Here is a 13,638-nt window from a genome sequence, read left to right on the forward strand (position 1 = left end):
ATTACACATCATTTTAAAGAGAAAGCTTTGAGCTTTAATTTAGAATAAGTCTTATTCCTTAATTTCAATAAATACGGCTTCCAGGAACTTTTAAATTAGCATCTTTTTTGACACTTTTAGGTTATATGAGAATGTAAGTTTTATTTCAACATTTTTTTTCTCAATATTTTTCCAATCCAACCCAACAATTATTATACATCATTTTAAAGAGAAAGCTTTGAGCTTTAATTTAGAATAAATTTCATTCCTTAATTTCAATTAATACGGCTTCCAGGAATCTTTAAATTAGCATCTTTTTTGACACTTTTAGGTTATACGAAAATGTAAGTTTTATTTCAACTTCTTTTTTCTCAATATTTTTCCAATCCAACCCGACGATTATTATATATCATTCTAAAGAGAAAGCTTTGAGCTTTAATTTAGAATAAATTTCATTCCTTAATTTCAATTAATACGGCTTCCAGGAATCTTTAAATTAGCATCTTTTTTGACACTTTTAGGTTATACGAAAATGGCTATATGTGTCTCTGGATGCTTTTGTAAAGCTGGATACGTTTTGGCATCCGAAAATAGTAACGAATGTATTTTAGAAAGTGAATGTTTTGTTTAAAATTTGTTGGTATAAAAATTATTAGAAATAAAATAGAAATTAGATGAGCAAATTATTATTTTATTATTTTTATACATTAACGTAAATTAATTTTTCCTTTTTCTTACTTCCGCTGTGGTGGTCTCAACACAATCATCCTCTAAGATGCAATCTAAGGTACTTATTAATGGATTGGTTCTAGCAATATATCCGGGTTTGCAGAAACATCCTCGAGTACAAAGTTGAATACAAGAAGTTTCTGGGTCTTTTCCACAATAATCGGGGCATCTGCTTCCGCAAACTTGATACTGTTGATTTGGTCCGCAAGTTGGGACGTTGTCACATTCAGTACTTAAAATACAAGTATCTGAATCGACGGCTTCAAGCTCGTATCCGGGATTACAAAAACAATGACCGTTGCAATCATAAAGACACGAGATCGCCGATGGATCCCAATGGCAATATTCCCTACAATTTGTACCGCATAACGAATAATATTCATTTGTAGCACATTGTTGGAGAGTAGATGTAACGACTATAATTCAATTAAAGAAAGTATTAAAAGTATTACAAAATTAATAAATTAGGTACAGACATAAAAGTATTGTTAAAGTGATTCCTAAGATGTGCTTCACCATTTTTATTGTTAACACGTAAACAGTTAACTGATATTTAAAAATACTTCAGTACGGTTTATATATTGGTCCTTATCTTAAATTAAATAAAATTAAAAGAATTGTGCTAAATTTTAAAAATAGGCTAATAAATCTTAATTTTGTTTTATCACTACTTTTTTGACTTATACATCCATAAAACATTTTAAAAAAAGAATTCTTAAGCTTAATTTATTGCTGATTATTTACACCCAGATAACAAATAAATATAAATAACCGGTTTTAAAAAAACGTTTAGTTTGTTTAAAACTTCACAAAATCATGGTTTCTCAAATCGCCTTATTTGCTTTAACGTTAGGTGAGTATATTTTATTATTTAAATATTTGCACTTAACCTAATTATCTTTATTTTTAGCTGTTGTCGTGGTCGCTCAAGATAATTGCGGCCCCCCACAATGTGGTCCTAACCAAGTTTACAAATGTGGTTCCCCTTGTAAAGATTTTTGTAATCGCACACCCATTATTTGTGAAGGGGACTGCGTCTACGGATGTTATTGCGAAGATGGTTACACATTCGAAAATTACCAATCGAATACTTGCGTACCTGAAGCACAATGCAGGGAATGTCCTGAAACTCAGGTGTTTTCAGACTGCGGATCCGCTTGTCCCGATTATTGCGGAAAACCCGATGATATAATGTGTATTCAAGTATGTGTCCCACGATGTGTATGCGAACCTGGACTTATTTTTAGTGGTAATGGATCTCAAATTTGTATTCCAGAAAGTGAATGTTAATGAAATTGTAATTATATTTGCACCTAAATAAAGAATTGTATCTTTGAAGCTAATTCAGATATCAAGATAAAATATATTTAACATGGTATATAAATTGGAACGGGAAGGTTTTTTTTAATATACCTCTGTATGCCTAATTATGAAAAATTGTGATAAAATCGTTCAAATTCAAAATGTGATATCTCGGAATCTAATTGAAGTATTAAGATGAAATATATACCATTTTAAAGCAAATTTAATTAATATTGAACGTGACAAAAATCATTTTTTTATTCTTGTAAAGCCAGATGTTATGATTTTTTAATTCATCTTGGTATATCTAGTTATGTTAAAAAATGGTCAATTTCAAAATGTGATATCTCAGAATCTAATTAAGATATTAAGATGAAATAAACACCATTTTAAAGCAATTTTAAATAATATTTAACGTGACCAAAATCATTTCTTTATTCCTATAAAACCAGATGTTATGGTTTTTTAAATTCATCTTGGTATATCTAATTATGTTAAAAAACGGTCAATTTCAAAATGTGATATCTCGAAATCTAATTAAGATATTAAGATGAAATATACATCATTTTAAAGCAATTTTAATTAATATTTAACGTGGCCAAAATCATTTCTTTATTCCTATAAAACCAGATGATCTGATTTTTTTAATTCATCTTGGTATATCTCGTTATGTTAAAAACAGTCAATTTCAAAATGTGATATCTCGGAATCTAATTAAGATATTAAGATGAAATATATACCATTTTAAAGCAAATTTAATTAATATTTAACGTGATAAAAATCATTTCCATATTCATATTAAGTCAGATGTTATGATATTTTTAATACATCTTGGTATATCTAGTTATTTTAAAAAACGCTCAACTCCAAAATGTGATATCTCGGAATCTAATTGAGGTATCAAGATGAAATATACAGCATTTTAAAGCAATTTTAATTAATATTTAACGTGACCAAAATCATTTCTTTATTCCTATAAAACCAGATGATCTGATTTTTTTGATTCATCTTGGTATATCTCGTGATGTTAAAAAAACGGTCAATTTCAAAATGTGATATCTCGGAATCTAATTAAGATATTAAGATGAAATATATACCATTTTAAAGCAAATTTAATTAATATTTAACGTGATAAAAATCATTTCCTTATTCATATTAAGCCAGATGTTATGATATTTTTAATACATCTTGGTATATCTAGTTATTTTAAAAAACGCTCAACTCCAAAATGTGATATCTCCGAATCTAATTGAGGTATCAAGATGAAATATACAGCATTTTAAAGCAAATTTAATTAGTATTTAACGTGACCAAAATCATTTCTTTATTCCTATAAAGCCAGATGTTATGATTTTCTTAATATATCTTGGTATATATAGTTATGTTAAAAAACGGCCAACTCCAAAATGTGATATCTCGGAATCTAATTGAGGTATCAAGATAAAATATACAGCATTTTAAAGCAAATTTAATTAATATTTAACGTGATAAAAATCATTTCCTTATTTCTATAAAGCCAGATATTATGATATTTTTAATACATTTTGGTATATCTAGTTATGTTAAAAAAACGGTCAATTTCAAAATGTGATATCTCAGAATCTAATTGAGGTATTAAGATGAAATATATACCATTTTAAAGCAAATTTAATTAATATTTAACGAGATAAAAATCATTTCCTTATTCCTATTAAGCCAGATGTTATGATATTTTTAATACATCTTGGTATATCTAGTTATTTTAAAAAACGCTCAACTCCAAAATGTGATATCTCCGAATCTAATTGAGATATGAAGATGAAATATACAGCATTTTAAAGCAAATTTAATTAATATTTAACCTGTTAAAAATGAGTTCTTTATTCCTATAAAGCCAGATGTTATGATTTTCTTAATACAACTCGGTATATCTAGTTATGTTAAAAAAACGGTCAATTTCAAAATGTGATATCTCCGAATCTAATTGAGGTATCAAGATGAAATATACAGCATTTTAAAGCAAATTTAATTAATATTTTACCTGTTAAAAACGAGTTCTTTATTCCTATAAAGGCAAATGTTAAGATTTTTTTAATTCATCTTGGTATATCTAGTTATGTTAAAAAAACGGTCAATTTCAAAATGTGATATCTCAGATTCTAATTGAAATATTAAGATGAAATATACACCATTTTAAAGCAAATTTAATTAATATTTAACGTGACTTAAATCATTTCTTTATTCCTATAAAGCCAGCTGTTATGATTTTCTTAATTCATCTTGGTATTATTTTTAGTTATGGTAAAAAACGATCAATTTCAAAATGTGATATCTCAGAATCTAATTGAGGTATTAAGATGAAATATACATACTTTTATAAAGCCAGCTGATATGATAACCGGAAAGGAATGTAGAAGCAACCAAATCTTTCGAGATTCTATATGACATAAACCATTCCGATATAAATGAAAACGTGAATCATTAATTTTGGAGTGAAGAGAATTATCAGATGATAGAAGTAAGTGGTGCTCTGATAAGCATTTCAGAACAATTATATTTTATACCCGAAGAGAATAATGAAGACTTGAATACATCACGAAATATGAATGAAGAGGAAAATACAGAAAACTCCAGTATAGGTAATTTTGTACTCTGGCCTAAGACTCCAGAAAGAAATGGGAAAAAGCGGACGGAGAGGTTACTTTTTGTTTTAACGAGTACACATTGGAAAAAAATTCAGTCTGAAAAATTGGGATTGAAAAAACAAGAAGAAGACAGGAAAGACGGTCGGAAAACTGAGAGATTGAGGAAACAAGCGGAGACTGAGAAGAAAAAGGAAATTCAATTAATACAGGTGGAATTAAGAAAAAAAAGGTCATTGTTCTAAAAAATAATACAAATATTTTAAATGAAAATCAAACACATGAGATTTTAACTAATGAGCCAGAAGCATCCATTCAAAAGTCAAACATAAAGCTGTTAGATAAGTATTTGCTGAAAAAGAATCAGTTGAATTTCCAAATAATTTACCAGCAACCAATAAATTATGTTTTACATGTACTAAAAAGATGACTCCATGTATCAAGGGTGTTTATTACCATACATGTAGAAGATCATACCATAATAAGTGTATATTAAAATTTAACAAAAATATTGATACAAACAAAATCTTTTACTGCACCGTTTGCCTTCGTAATAGAAATTCTGAATGAACTTCGAATTATAATATAATAAAGATTATCTTTTCTTGTCTATTTTAATTTTTGAGTAAGTATGCCAATCACTTATACACTAATGGCCAATAAAACAAAGCTATTTAAAGCAATTTTAACATATGCCAATCACTGGCCAATTATATAAATGTACAGGCCAATAACTGTCTATTGGAAATTGAAAATTAGTACATTTTCATATTGTTTATCTCAATGATTTATTTATTATTAACAAAAATTTTAAATGATTTAGTGATAGAGCATTGCAAAGTAGCGCTTAAATGGCCAATCACTGTACAGTTTACCCTAATTTGATTATTGTTTATGGAAATTTACTACTAAATTAGTAATAAAGCTTCGAGAATGAAATAAAAAAATGAGATAAAATTGTTAAAGACACCTTGAGAATTCACTCTCTATTTGATGGTTATAAATAATATTTGAGGAATTTTTTTAATAAAAAACAAGTTGTAAAGTAATTTTGTTCTTGGTAAAAGTTCACCCACTTTATGATATTTGTTTTACACACTAAGATTATTTCCTTATCGTATAAAAAATTTCATATAAAAACCCTTTTAGTAACCATGAAAAACATTCACCTTTTGATCCTTGCAATAGAGTGAAACACCTCCAGAAAATCACAAAAATGGAAAAAATTATTCTTCTTGTTTTACTTGGCGGTAAGATTTAGTTAATTATTTTTTATATCTTATTCGATATCATTGATTGCGTTGATTATTGCAATAAAGCAGATGATTCCAATGAAATGTTATTGTGCATCTACTTTTATTAAAAAAGTGGTAGAGACAGAGAAACTTCTTAACGATATCTTAAAGACCCGACTTTTATCTAATTTTTTAATTTAATATTTTTCTGAATTAATATTATCAATAATTTGTAGCTGCCGCTGTTATTACACAAACATGTGGTCCAAACCAAGCCTGGGACGATTGCGGATCTGCTTGCCGACCATACTGTAATAAACCATCTGGTGAAACTTGCACCACGGAATGCGTGGAAGATTGTTTCTGTGATGAAGCTAATGGTTACACCAAGAGAGCAATAGATGCGGAAGATGACGATTGCATTCTTATATCAGAATGCCCTACTTGTGGTGCCAATGAAATATATAAAATGTGTGGAACTGCCTGTCAAGATTATTGTGGAAAACCAGAAGGTACTGCGTGTACAGAACAATGCGTGCAAGGATGTTTCTGTAAAGATGGATTTGTACGTACAATTGATAATAACAGTTCTGCTTGCATCCTTGAAGCAAGTTGCCCTTAAGAGTTAAACATCTGATATTGAACGCAAAATAAAAATTAATTAAGCATCAATTTCGTTGTTTTTTTACCTTATTTCTTTTGTTTATACATAAATTAATTTATGCAGGGAATGTCCAGGGAATTTGTGTTTCAAAATGTGATATCTCGGAATCCAATTGAGGTATTAAGATGAAATATACACCATTTTAAAGCAAATTTAATTAATATTTAACGTGACAAAAAACCATTTCTTTATTATCATAAAACCAGATGTTATAATACTTTTAATACATCTTAGCACATCTGGCTATGTTAAAAAAGGCTCAACTTCAAAATGTGATATCTCGGAATCTCATTGAGGTATTAAGATGAAATATACACCATTTTAAAGCAAATTTCATTAATATTTAACGTGGCCAAAATCATTTCTTTATTCCTATAAAACCAGATGATCTGATTTTTTTAATTCATCTTGGTATATCTCGTTATGTTAAAAAACAGTCAATTTGAAAATGTGATATCTCGGAATCTAATTAAGATATTAAGATGAAATATATACCATTTTAAAGCAAATTTAATTAATATTTAACGTGATAAAAATCATGTCTTTATTCTTATAAAGCCAGATGTTATGATTTATTCAATTCATCTTGGTATATCTATTAGTTATGTTAAAAAATGGGAAATTTCAAAATGTGATATCTCAGAATCTAATTAAGATATTAAGATGAAATAAACACCATTTTAAAGCAATTTTAAATAATATTTAACGTGACCAAAATCATTTCTTTATTCCTATAAAACCAGATGTTATGATTTTTTTAATTCATGTTAGTATATCTCGTTATGTTAAAAAACGGTCAATCTCAAAATGTGATATCTCCGAATCTAATTAAGGTATTAAGATGAAATATACATCATTTTAAAGCAATTTTAATTAATATTTAACGTGGCCAAAATCATTTCTTTATTCCTATAAAACCAGATGATCTGATTTTTTTAATTCATCTTGGTATATCTCGTTATGTTAAAAAACAGTCAATTTGAAAATGTGATATCTCGGAATCTAATTAAGATATTAAGATGAAATATATACCATTTTAAAGCAAATTTAATTAATATTTAACGTGATAAAAATCATGTCTTTATTCTTATAAAGCCAGATGTTATGATTTTTTTAATTCATCTTGGTATATTTAGGCCCACTTTTACCACCTCCTGATAAATTTATCCGATAGATAAATCCAGTTCTTAGCCAATGAGAGCGCTTAAAACCGCCGTAACCATGGCAACTATCCTCTAGATAGTTTATCAGGAGGATGGTAAAAGTGGGCCCTAGATAATTATAGTTAAAATCCAAATGTTTGATTCGTGAGAAGGTAATTAAATTTAATATTCTTAGTATTGTACTTTTAAAACTGGTTTTACTATTTATTTAATTAAGTCTTACTAGTTTCGGCCCATGGCCATCTTCAGAGACTCTACAATGAGGTTAACAATCAGTCAATTTAATTATTTAGCAAAAGGTTTCGAAATTTGATATGAAAGTCGAATTAAATTTATAAAAATACAACAAATAAATATATGTCATAAGAGTTAACTAAGATGTCATATTGCAAAGTATTAAGTGTAATTGCAAATATTTTAAATAAAATTACTTTGAGGTTACGACAAACAACAGATCGACACGTTAAAAAGAACGTTTTGAATCTAAATATAAAACGAGTGCAGGGAAATAATACAGGAACAAGTTTTTTGGTGTTGTGACGTTTTAGTACAAAAGTCGTAACGGAAAAATAAGAGAGAAAACACCATTTTTGTAAACGATGAAACGTAATTAATTTGAAAATAAAAGTAAAGCAACTTGAAGTAGTTAAAAATTTTTATATAATTTTTAAAAACATTTTATTGTAAACATAAAAAGGTAATCCGAACTTGCCTATATAAACAATTAGTAAATTTGTTGTAATTTGAAAATTTATAAAAGTTAGTTTGTTGTGATATGGTTCAACACTTTTTGAACTAATCACAAAATAAAAGGGTGAGGATAATTTGGGATGTAAAATGTGGATTTTAAATTAATTTATAAAAAAGGGGATAAAGGGTAGTAAGGGTAGGTGTAGGGGAGCGAGGTGTAGGGTAAAACTAGTAAGACTTAATTAAATAAATAATAAAACCAGTTTCAAAAGTATAATACTAAGAATATTAAATTTAATTACCTTCTCACGAATTGGTATATCTAGTTATGTTAAAAAACGATCAATTTTAAAATGTGATATCTCCGATTCTAATTGAGATATTAAGATGAAATATACACCATTTTAAAGCAAATTTAATTAATATTTAACGTGACCAAAATCATTTCTTTATTCCTATAAAACCGGATGTTATGATATTTTTAATACATTTTGATATATCTAGTTATATTAAAAAACGCTCAACTTCAAAATGTGATATCTCGGAATCTAATTGAGGTATTAAGATGAAATATACACCATTTTAAAGCAAATTTAATTAATATTTAACGTGACAAAAATCATTTCATTATTCCTATAAAGCCAGATGTTATGATTTTTTTAATTCATCTTGGTGTATCTAGTTATGTTAAAAAACGGTCAATTTCAAAATGTGATATCTCCGATTCTAATTGAGATATTAAGATGAAATATACACCACTTTAAAGCACATTTAATTAGTATTTAATGTGACCAAAATCATTTCTTTATTCCTATAAAGCCAGATATTATGATATTTTTAATACATTTTGATATATCTAGTTGTGTTAAAAATCGCTCAACTTCAAAATGTGATATCTCGGAATCTAATTGAGGTATTAAGATGAAATATACACCATTTTAAAGCAAATTTAATTAATATTTATGGTGACAAAAATCATTTCATTATTTCTATAAAGCCGGATGTTATGATTTTTTTAATTCATCTTGGTGTATCTAGTTATGTTAAAAAACGGTCAATTTCAAAATGTGATATCTCCGATTCTAATTGAGATATTAAGATGAAATATACACCACTTTAAAGCACATTTAATTAGTATTTAATGTGACCAAAATCATTTCTTTATTCCTATAAAGCCGGATGTTATGATATTTTTAATACATCTTGATATATCTAGTTATGTTAAAAAACGCTCAACCTCAAAATGTGATATCTCGGAATCTAATTGAGGTATTGAGATGAAATATATGCCATTTTAAAGCAATTTTAATTAATATTTAACGTGATCAAAATCATTTCTTTATTCCAATAAAGCCGGATGTTATGAATTTTTTAATTCATCTTGGTGTATCTAGTTATGTTAAAAAGCGGTCAATTTCAAAATGTGATATCTCCGATTCTAATTGAGATATTAAGATGAAATATACACCACTTTAAAGCACATTTAATTAGTATTTAATGTGACCAAAATCATTTCTTTATTCCTATAAAGCCGGATGTTATGATATTTTTAATACATCTTGATATATCTAGTTATGTTAAAAAACGCTCAACCTCAAAATGTGATATCTCGGAATCTAATTGAGGTATTGAGATGAAATATATGCCATTTTAAAGCAATTTTAATTAATATTTAACGTGATCAAAATCATTTCTTTATTCCTATAAAGCCGGATGTTATGATTTTCTTAATTCATCTTGGTGTATCTAGTTATGTTAAAAAACGGTCAATTTCAAAATGTGATATCTCCGATTCTAATTGAGATATTAAGATGAAATATACACCACTTTAAAGCACATTTAATTAGTATTTAATGTGACCAAAATCATTTCTTTATTCCTATAAAGCCGGATGTTATGATATTTTTAATACATCTTAATATACCTAGTTATGTTAAAAAACACTCAACCTCAAAATGTGATATCTCGGAATCTAATTGAAGTATTAAGATAAAATATACAGCATTTTAAAGCAAATTTGATTAATATTTAACGTGACCAAAATCATCTCTTTATTCCTATAAAGCCGGATGTTATGATATTTTTAATACATCTTGATATATCTAGTTATGTTAAAAAACGCTCAATTTCAAAATATGATATCTCGGAATCTAATTGAGGTATTAAGATGAAATATACACCATTTTAAAGCAAATTTAATTAATATTTAACGTCACAAAAATCATATCTTTATTTTTATAAATCCAGATGATATGATATTTTTAATACATCTTAATATATCTGATTGTGTTAAAAAGGCTCAACTTCAAAATGTGATATCTCGGAATCTCATTGAGGAATTAAGATGAAATATATATCATTTTAAAGCAAATTTAAGTAATATTTATCCTGATAAAACTCATTTCTCTATTCCTATAACGTCAGATGTTATGATTTTTTAATACATCTTGATATATCTAGTTCTGTTAAAAAACGCTTAACTTTAAAATGTGATATCTCGGAATCTAATTGAGGTATTAAGATGAAATATACACCATTTTAAAGCAAATTTAATTAGTATTTAACGTGACAAAAATCATATCTTTATTTTTATAAAGCCAGATGATATGATATTTTTAATACATCTTAATATATCTGATTGTGTTAAAAAAGGCTCAACTTCAAAATGTGATATCTCGGAATCTCATTGAGGAATTAAGATGAAATATATATCATTTTAAAGCAAATTTAAGTAATATTTAACCTCATAAAAATCATTTCTCTATTCCTATAAAGCCAGATGTTATAATTTTTTTAATACATCTTGATATGTCTAGTTATGTTAAAAAACGCTCAACCTCAAAATGTGATATCTCGGCATCTAATTGAGGTATTAAGATAAAATATACAGCATTTTAAAGCAAATTTAATTACTATTTAACGTGACAAAAATCATATCTTTATTTTTATAAAGCCAGTTGATATGATATTTTTAATACATCTTAATATATCTGATTGTGTTAAAAAGGTTCAACTTCAAAATGTGATATCTCGGAATCTCATTGAGGTATTAAGATGAAATATATACCATTTTAAAGCAAACTTAATTAACATTAAAGCTGGTAAAAATCATTTCTTTATTCTTATAGACCCAGACGTTATGATTTTGTTAATACATTCTGGTATATCTAGCATGCATTTTGAAGCAAATTTTATCAATATTTAATATGATAAATTTTTTTTCTTCATTTATATACTTCTTTGGTGTATCTTGTTATATGAAAGAAAATGCTCGATTAAGTTAATTAACAAATAATTTGATTTTAGTTTGATCTATTTATGGAAATTTACTGCTAAATTAGTGCTACTAATAAAACTTCGAGAATGAAATAAAAAAAATGAGATAAAATTGTTAAAGACACCTTGAGGAATTTTTTTAATACAAATAAGTTGTAAACTAATTTTGTTCTGGGTAAAAGTTCACCCATTTTATGATACTTGTATTTGTTTGACACATTAAGATTATTTCCTTATCGTAAAAATTTCATATAAAAACCCTTTTAGTAACCACTAAAAACATTCTGATCCTTGCAATAGATCGAAACACCTCCAGAAAACCACAAAGATGGAAAAAGTTATTATCAACGTTCTTCTTGTTTTAATTGGCGGTAAGATTTAGTTAATTATTTTTTATATCTTATTCGATATCATTTTGTTGTTAGCTGCCATTGCTGCTGGACAATGTACTGGGGCGAATACAGTGGAACAAGAATGCGGTTCTAGCTGCAAAGATTACTGCACCAGAAATAATCCAGACGAAATTTGCATCACCCAATGTATAGGTGGTTGTTTCTGTATCCCCGGATACAAATTCAAAGGTGCCGATGCAGACTTTTGCGTACCAGAAGAAGAATGCCCCACATGTCCCGTTAATCAAGAATATCTTATTTGTGGATCGGCTTGCCCCGACGTTTGTGGCACTCCCGGAGTCTGTATTGAAGTTTGCACTGAAGGATGTTTCTGCAAGCCAGGTTATATTCTTCAAGATGACACCAGCAATGTTTGTATTCCTAAAACCGCTTGTTAACTTAATAATCTAATTCCGTCACTTATTTGAAATTTTTTACTTAATTCAAATTATTGTAAAATATGATTTATTAGAAATAAACATTAGTTAATGCAAAAAAATCATCAGCCTTTTTATCTAAATATTGTTTGTAAAAGATTGCAAAACTAGCTAATGTTTGCAGAAGAGTAAAAACTGTACATAAAAGGAGATACCTATTGTAGAAGTGTAGATATCGACTAGATACTGTTTGCAGAAAGCAAGATTGTGGTCGTAAAAGATTAGAAATGAAGTTGAAAGCAGCACTTAATATATATACTTATACTTAATATTACATTTTAAAAACGCTCAACAAATTTAAACATTTTATTTGACATCTACGTGTTGTTTTTAGTATTCAAAAATTTGTTCTTGGATATGGTGAAGTATAAAAACGTTACAAACAGCATTCAAGATTAAGTTTGACAAAAATGTATCCGATTTTTGCTATATTTTTGGTTTGTGGTAAATTAAAATTAATAACGTTAAGAAAGTGATATTTTCTAAACGATTTTTCAATTCTTTAGGTGTTGCTGTTTTTGGTGAAGAATGCGGCCTCAATCAAGTATGGGATGATTGTGGGTCCAATTGCGTTGATTATTGCAATAAAGAAGTTGATCCCAATGAAGTTTGTACGTTGGAATGCGTACCTGGTTGTTATTGTGCGTCTGGGTTTATTAAAAAAGCTGTAGATTCAGATGAATGTGTAACAGAAGAGAATTGCCCCGCACCATGCGGTCATAATAAAATTTATAGAGAATGTGGAAGTATGTGTCCTAAATATTGTGGTCAACCGGATGATATTTTTTGTCCTGCGGTATGCGTTTCTGGATGTTTCTGTAAAGATGGATATATTTTAGCAGATGAAAATAGCACCCATTGTATCCCAGAACATCATTGCCATGTTTAAAAATAAAGGTTATTAAGATATTCTGTATTAAATAAAGGATGATTAATGCAAAATAATTGTTTTATTATTCCGAAATTTAAATTATTATAAATAATATCTACAAAAAATCCTGTATGAATGAGAATAATTAAAACTTTGCAGTGGAATAAATACGTTATTTAAAGTTTCTCTGCTTATACTCCAGTAGGATTTTTTCACTGCTTCAATTAATTCATCGATATTTCTTTGTGGTAGTGAAGAATCATTATTGTACAAACGTGG

General features: G+C 27.6%; 3 protein-coding genes across 4 annotated transcripts in view; 2 read left to right on the plus strand and 1 right to left on the minus strand.

Annotated features, from left to right (window-relative positions):
* LOC111421299 (neuroglobin-like) overlaps positions 1–13,638 on the minus strand; it is a 119,832-nt gene that overhangs the window by 25,256 nt on the left and 80,938 nt on the right. The gene's annotated exons all lie outside the window — the stretch shown is intronic.
* LOC111421577 (cysteine-rich venom protein 6-like) lies at positions 1,514–2,038 on the plus strand. The gene is made up of 2 exons (XM_023054747.2): positions 1,514–1,561; positions 1,619–2,038. The coding sequence occupies exons 1-2, from the start codon at positions 1,525–1,527 to the stop codon at positions 1,996–1,998; spliced, it is 417 nt and encodes a 138-aa protein (XP_022910515.2). The 5' UTR covers positions 1,514–1,524; the 3' UTR covers positions 1,999–2,038.
* On the plus strand, positions 12,811–13,416 carry LOC111421576 (von Willebrand factor-like). Its single transcript, XM_023054745.2, has 2 exons — positions 12,811–12,932; positions 12,995–13,416. Exons 1-2 carry the CDS (start codon positions 12,899–12,901, stop codon positions 13,375–13,377), a joined length of 417 nt encoding a protein of 138 aa, XP_022910513.2. The 5' UTR covers positions 12,811–12,898; the 3' UTR covers positions 13,378–13,416.

Source organism: Onthophagus taurus, chromosome 11 (assembly GCF_036711975.1).
Source record: "Onthophagus taurus isolate NC chromosome 11, IU_Otau_3.0, whole genome shotgun sequence".
Classification (NCBI taxonomy): Eukaryota; Metazoa; Arthropoda; class Insecta; order Coleoptera; family Scarabaeidae; genus Onthophagus; species Onthophagus taurus.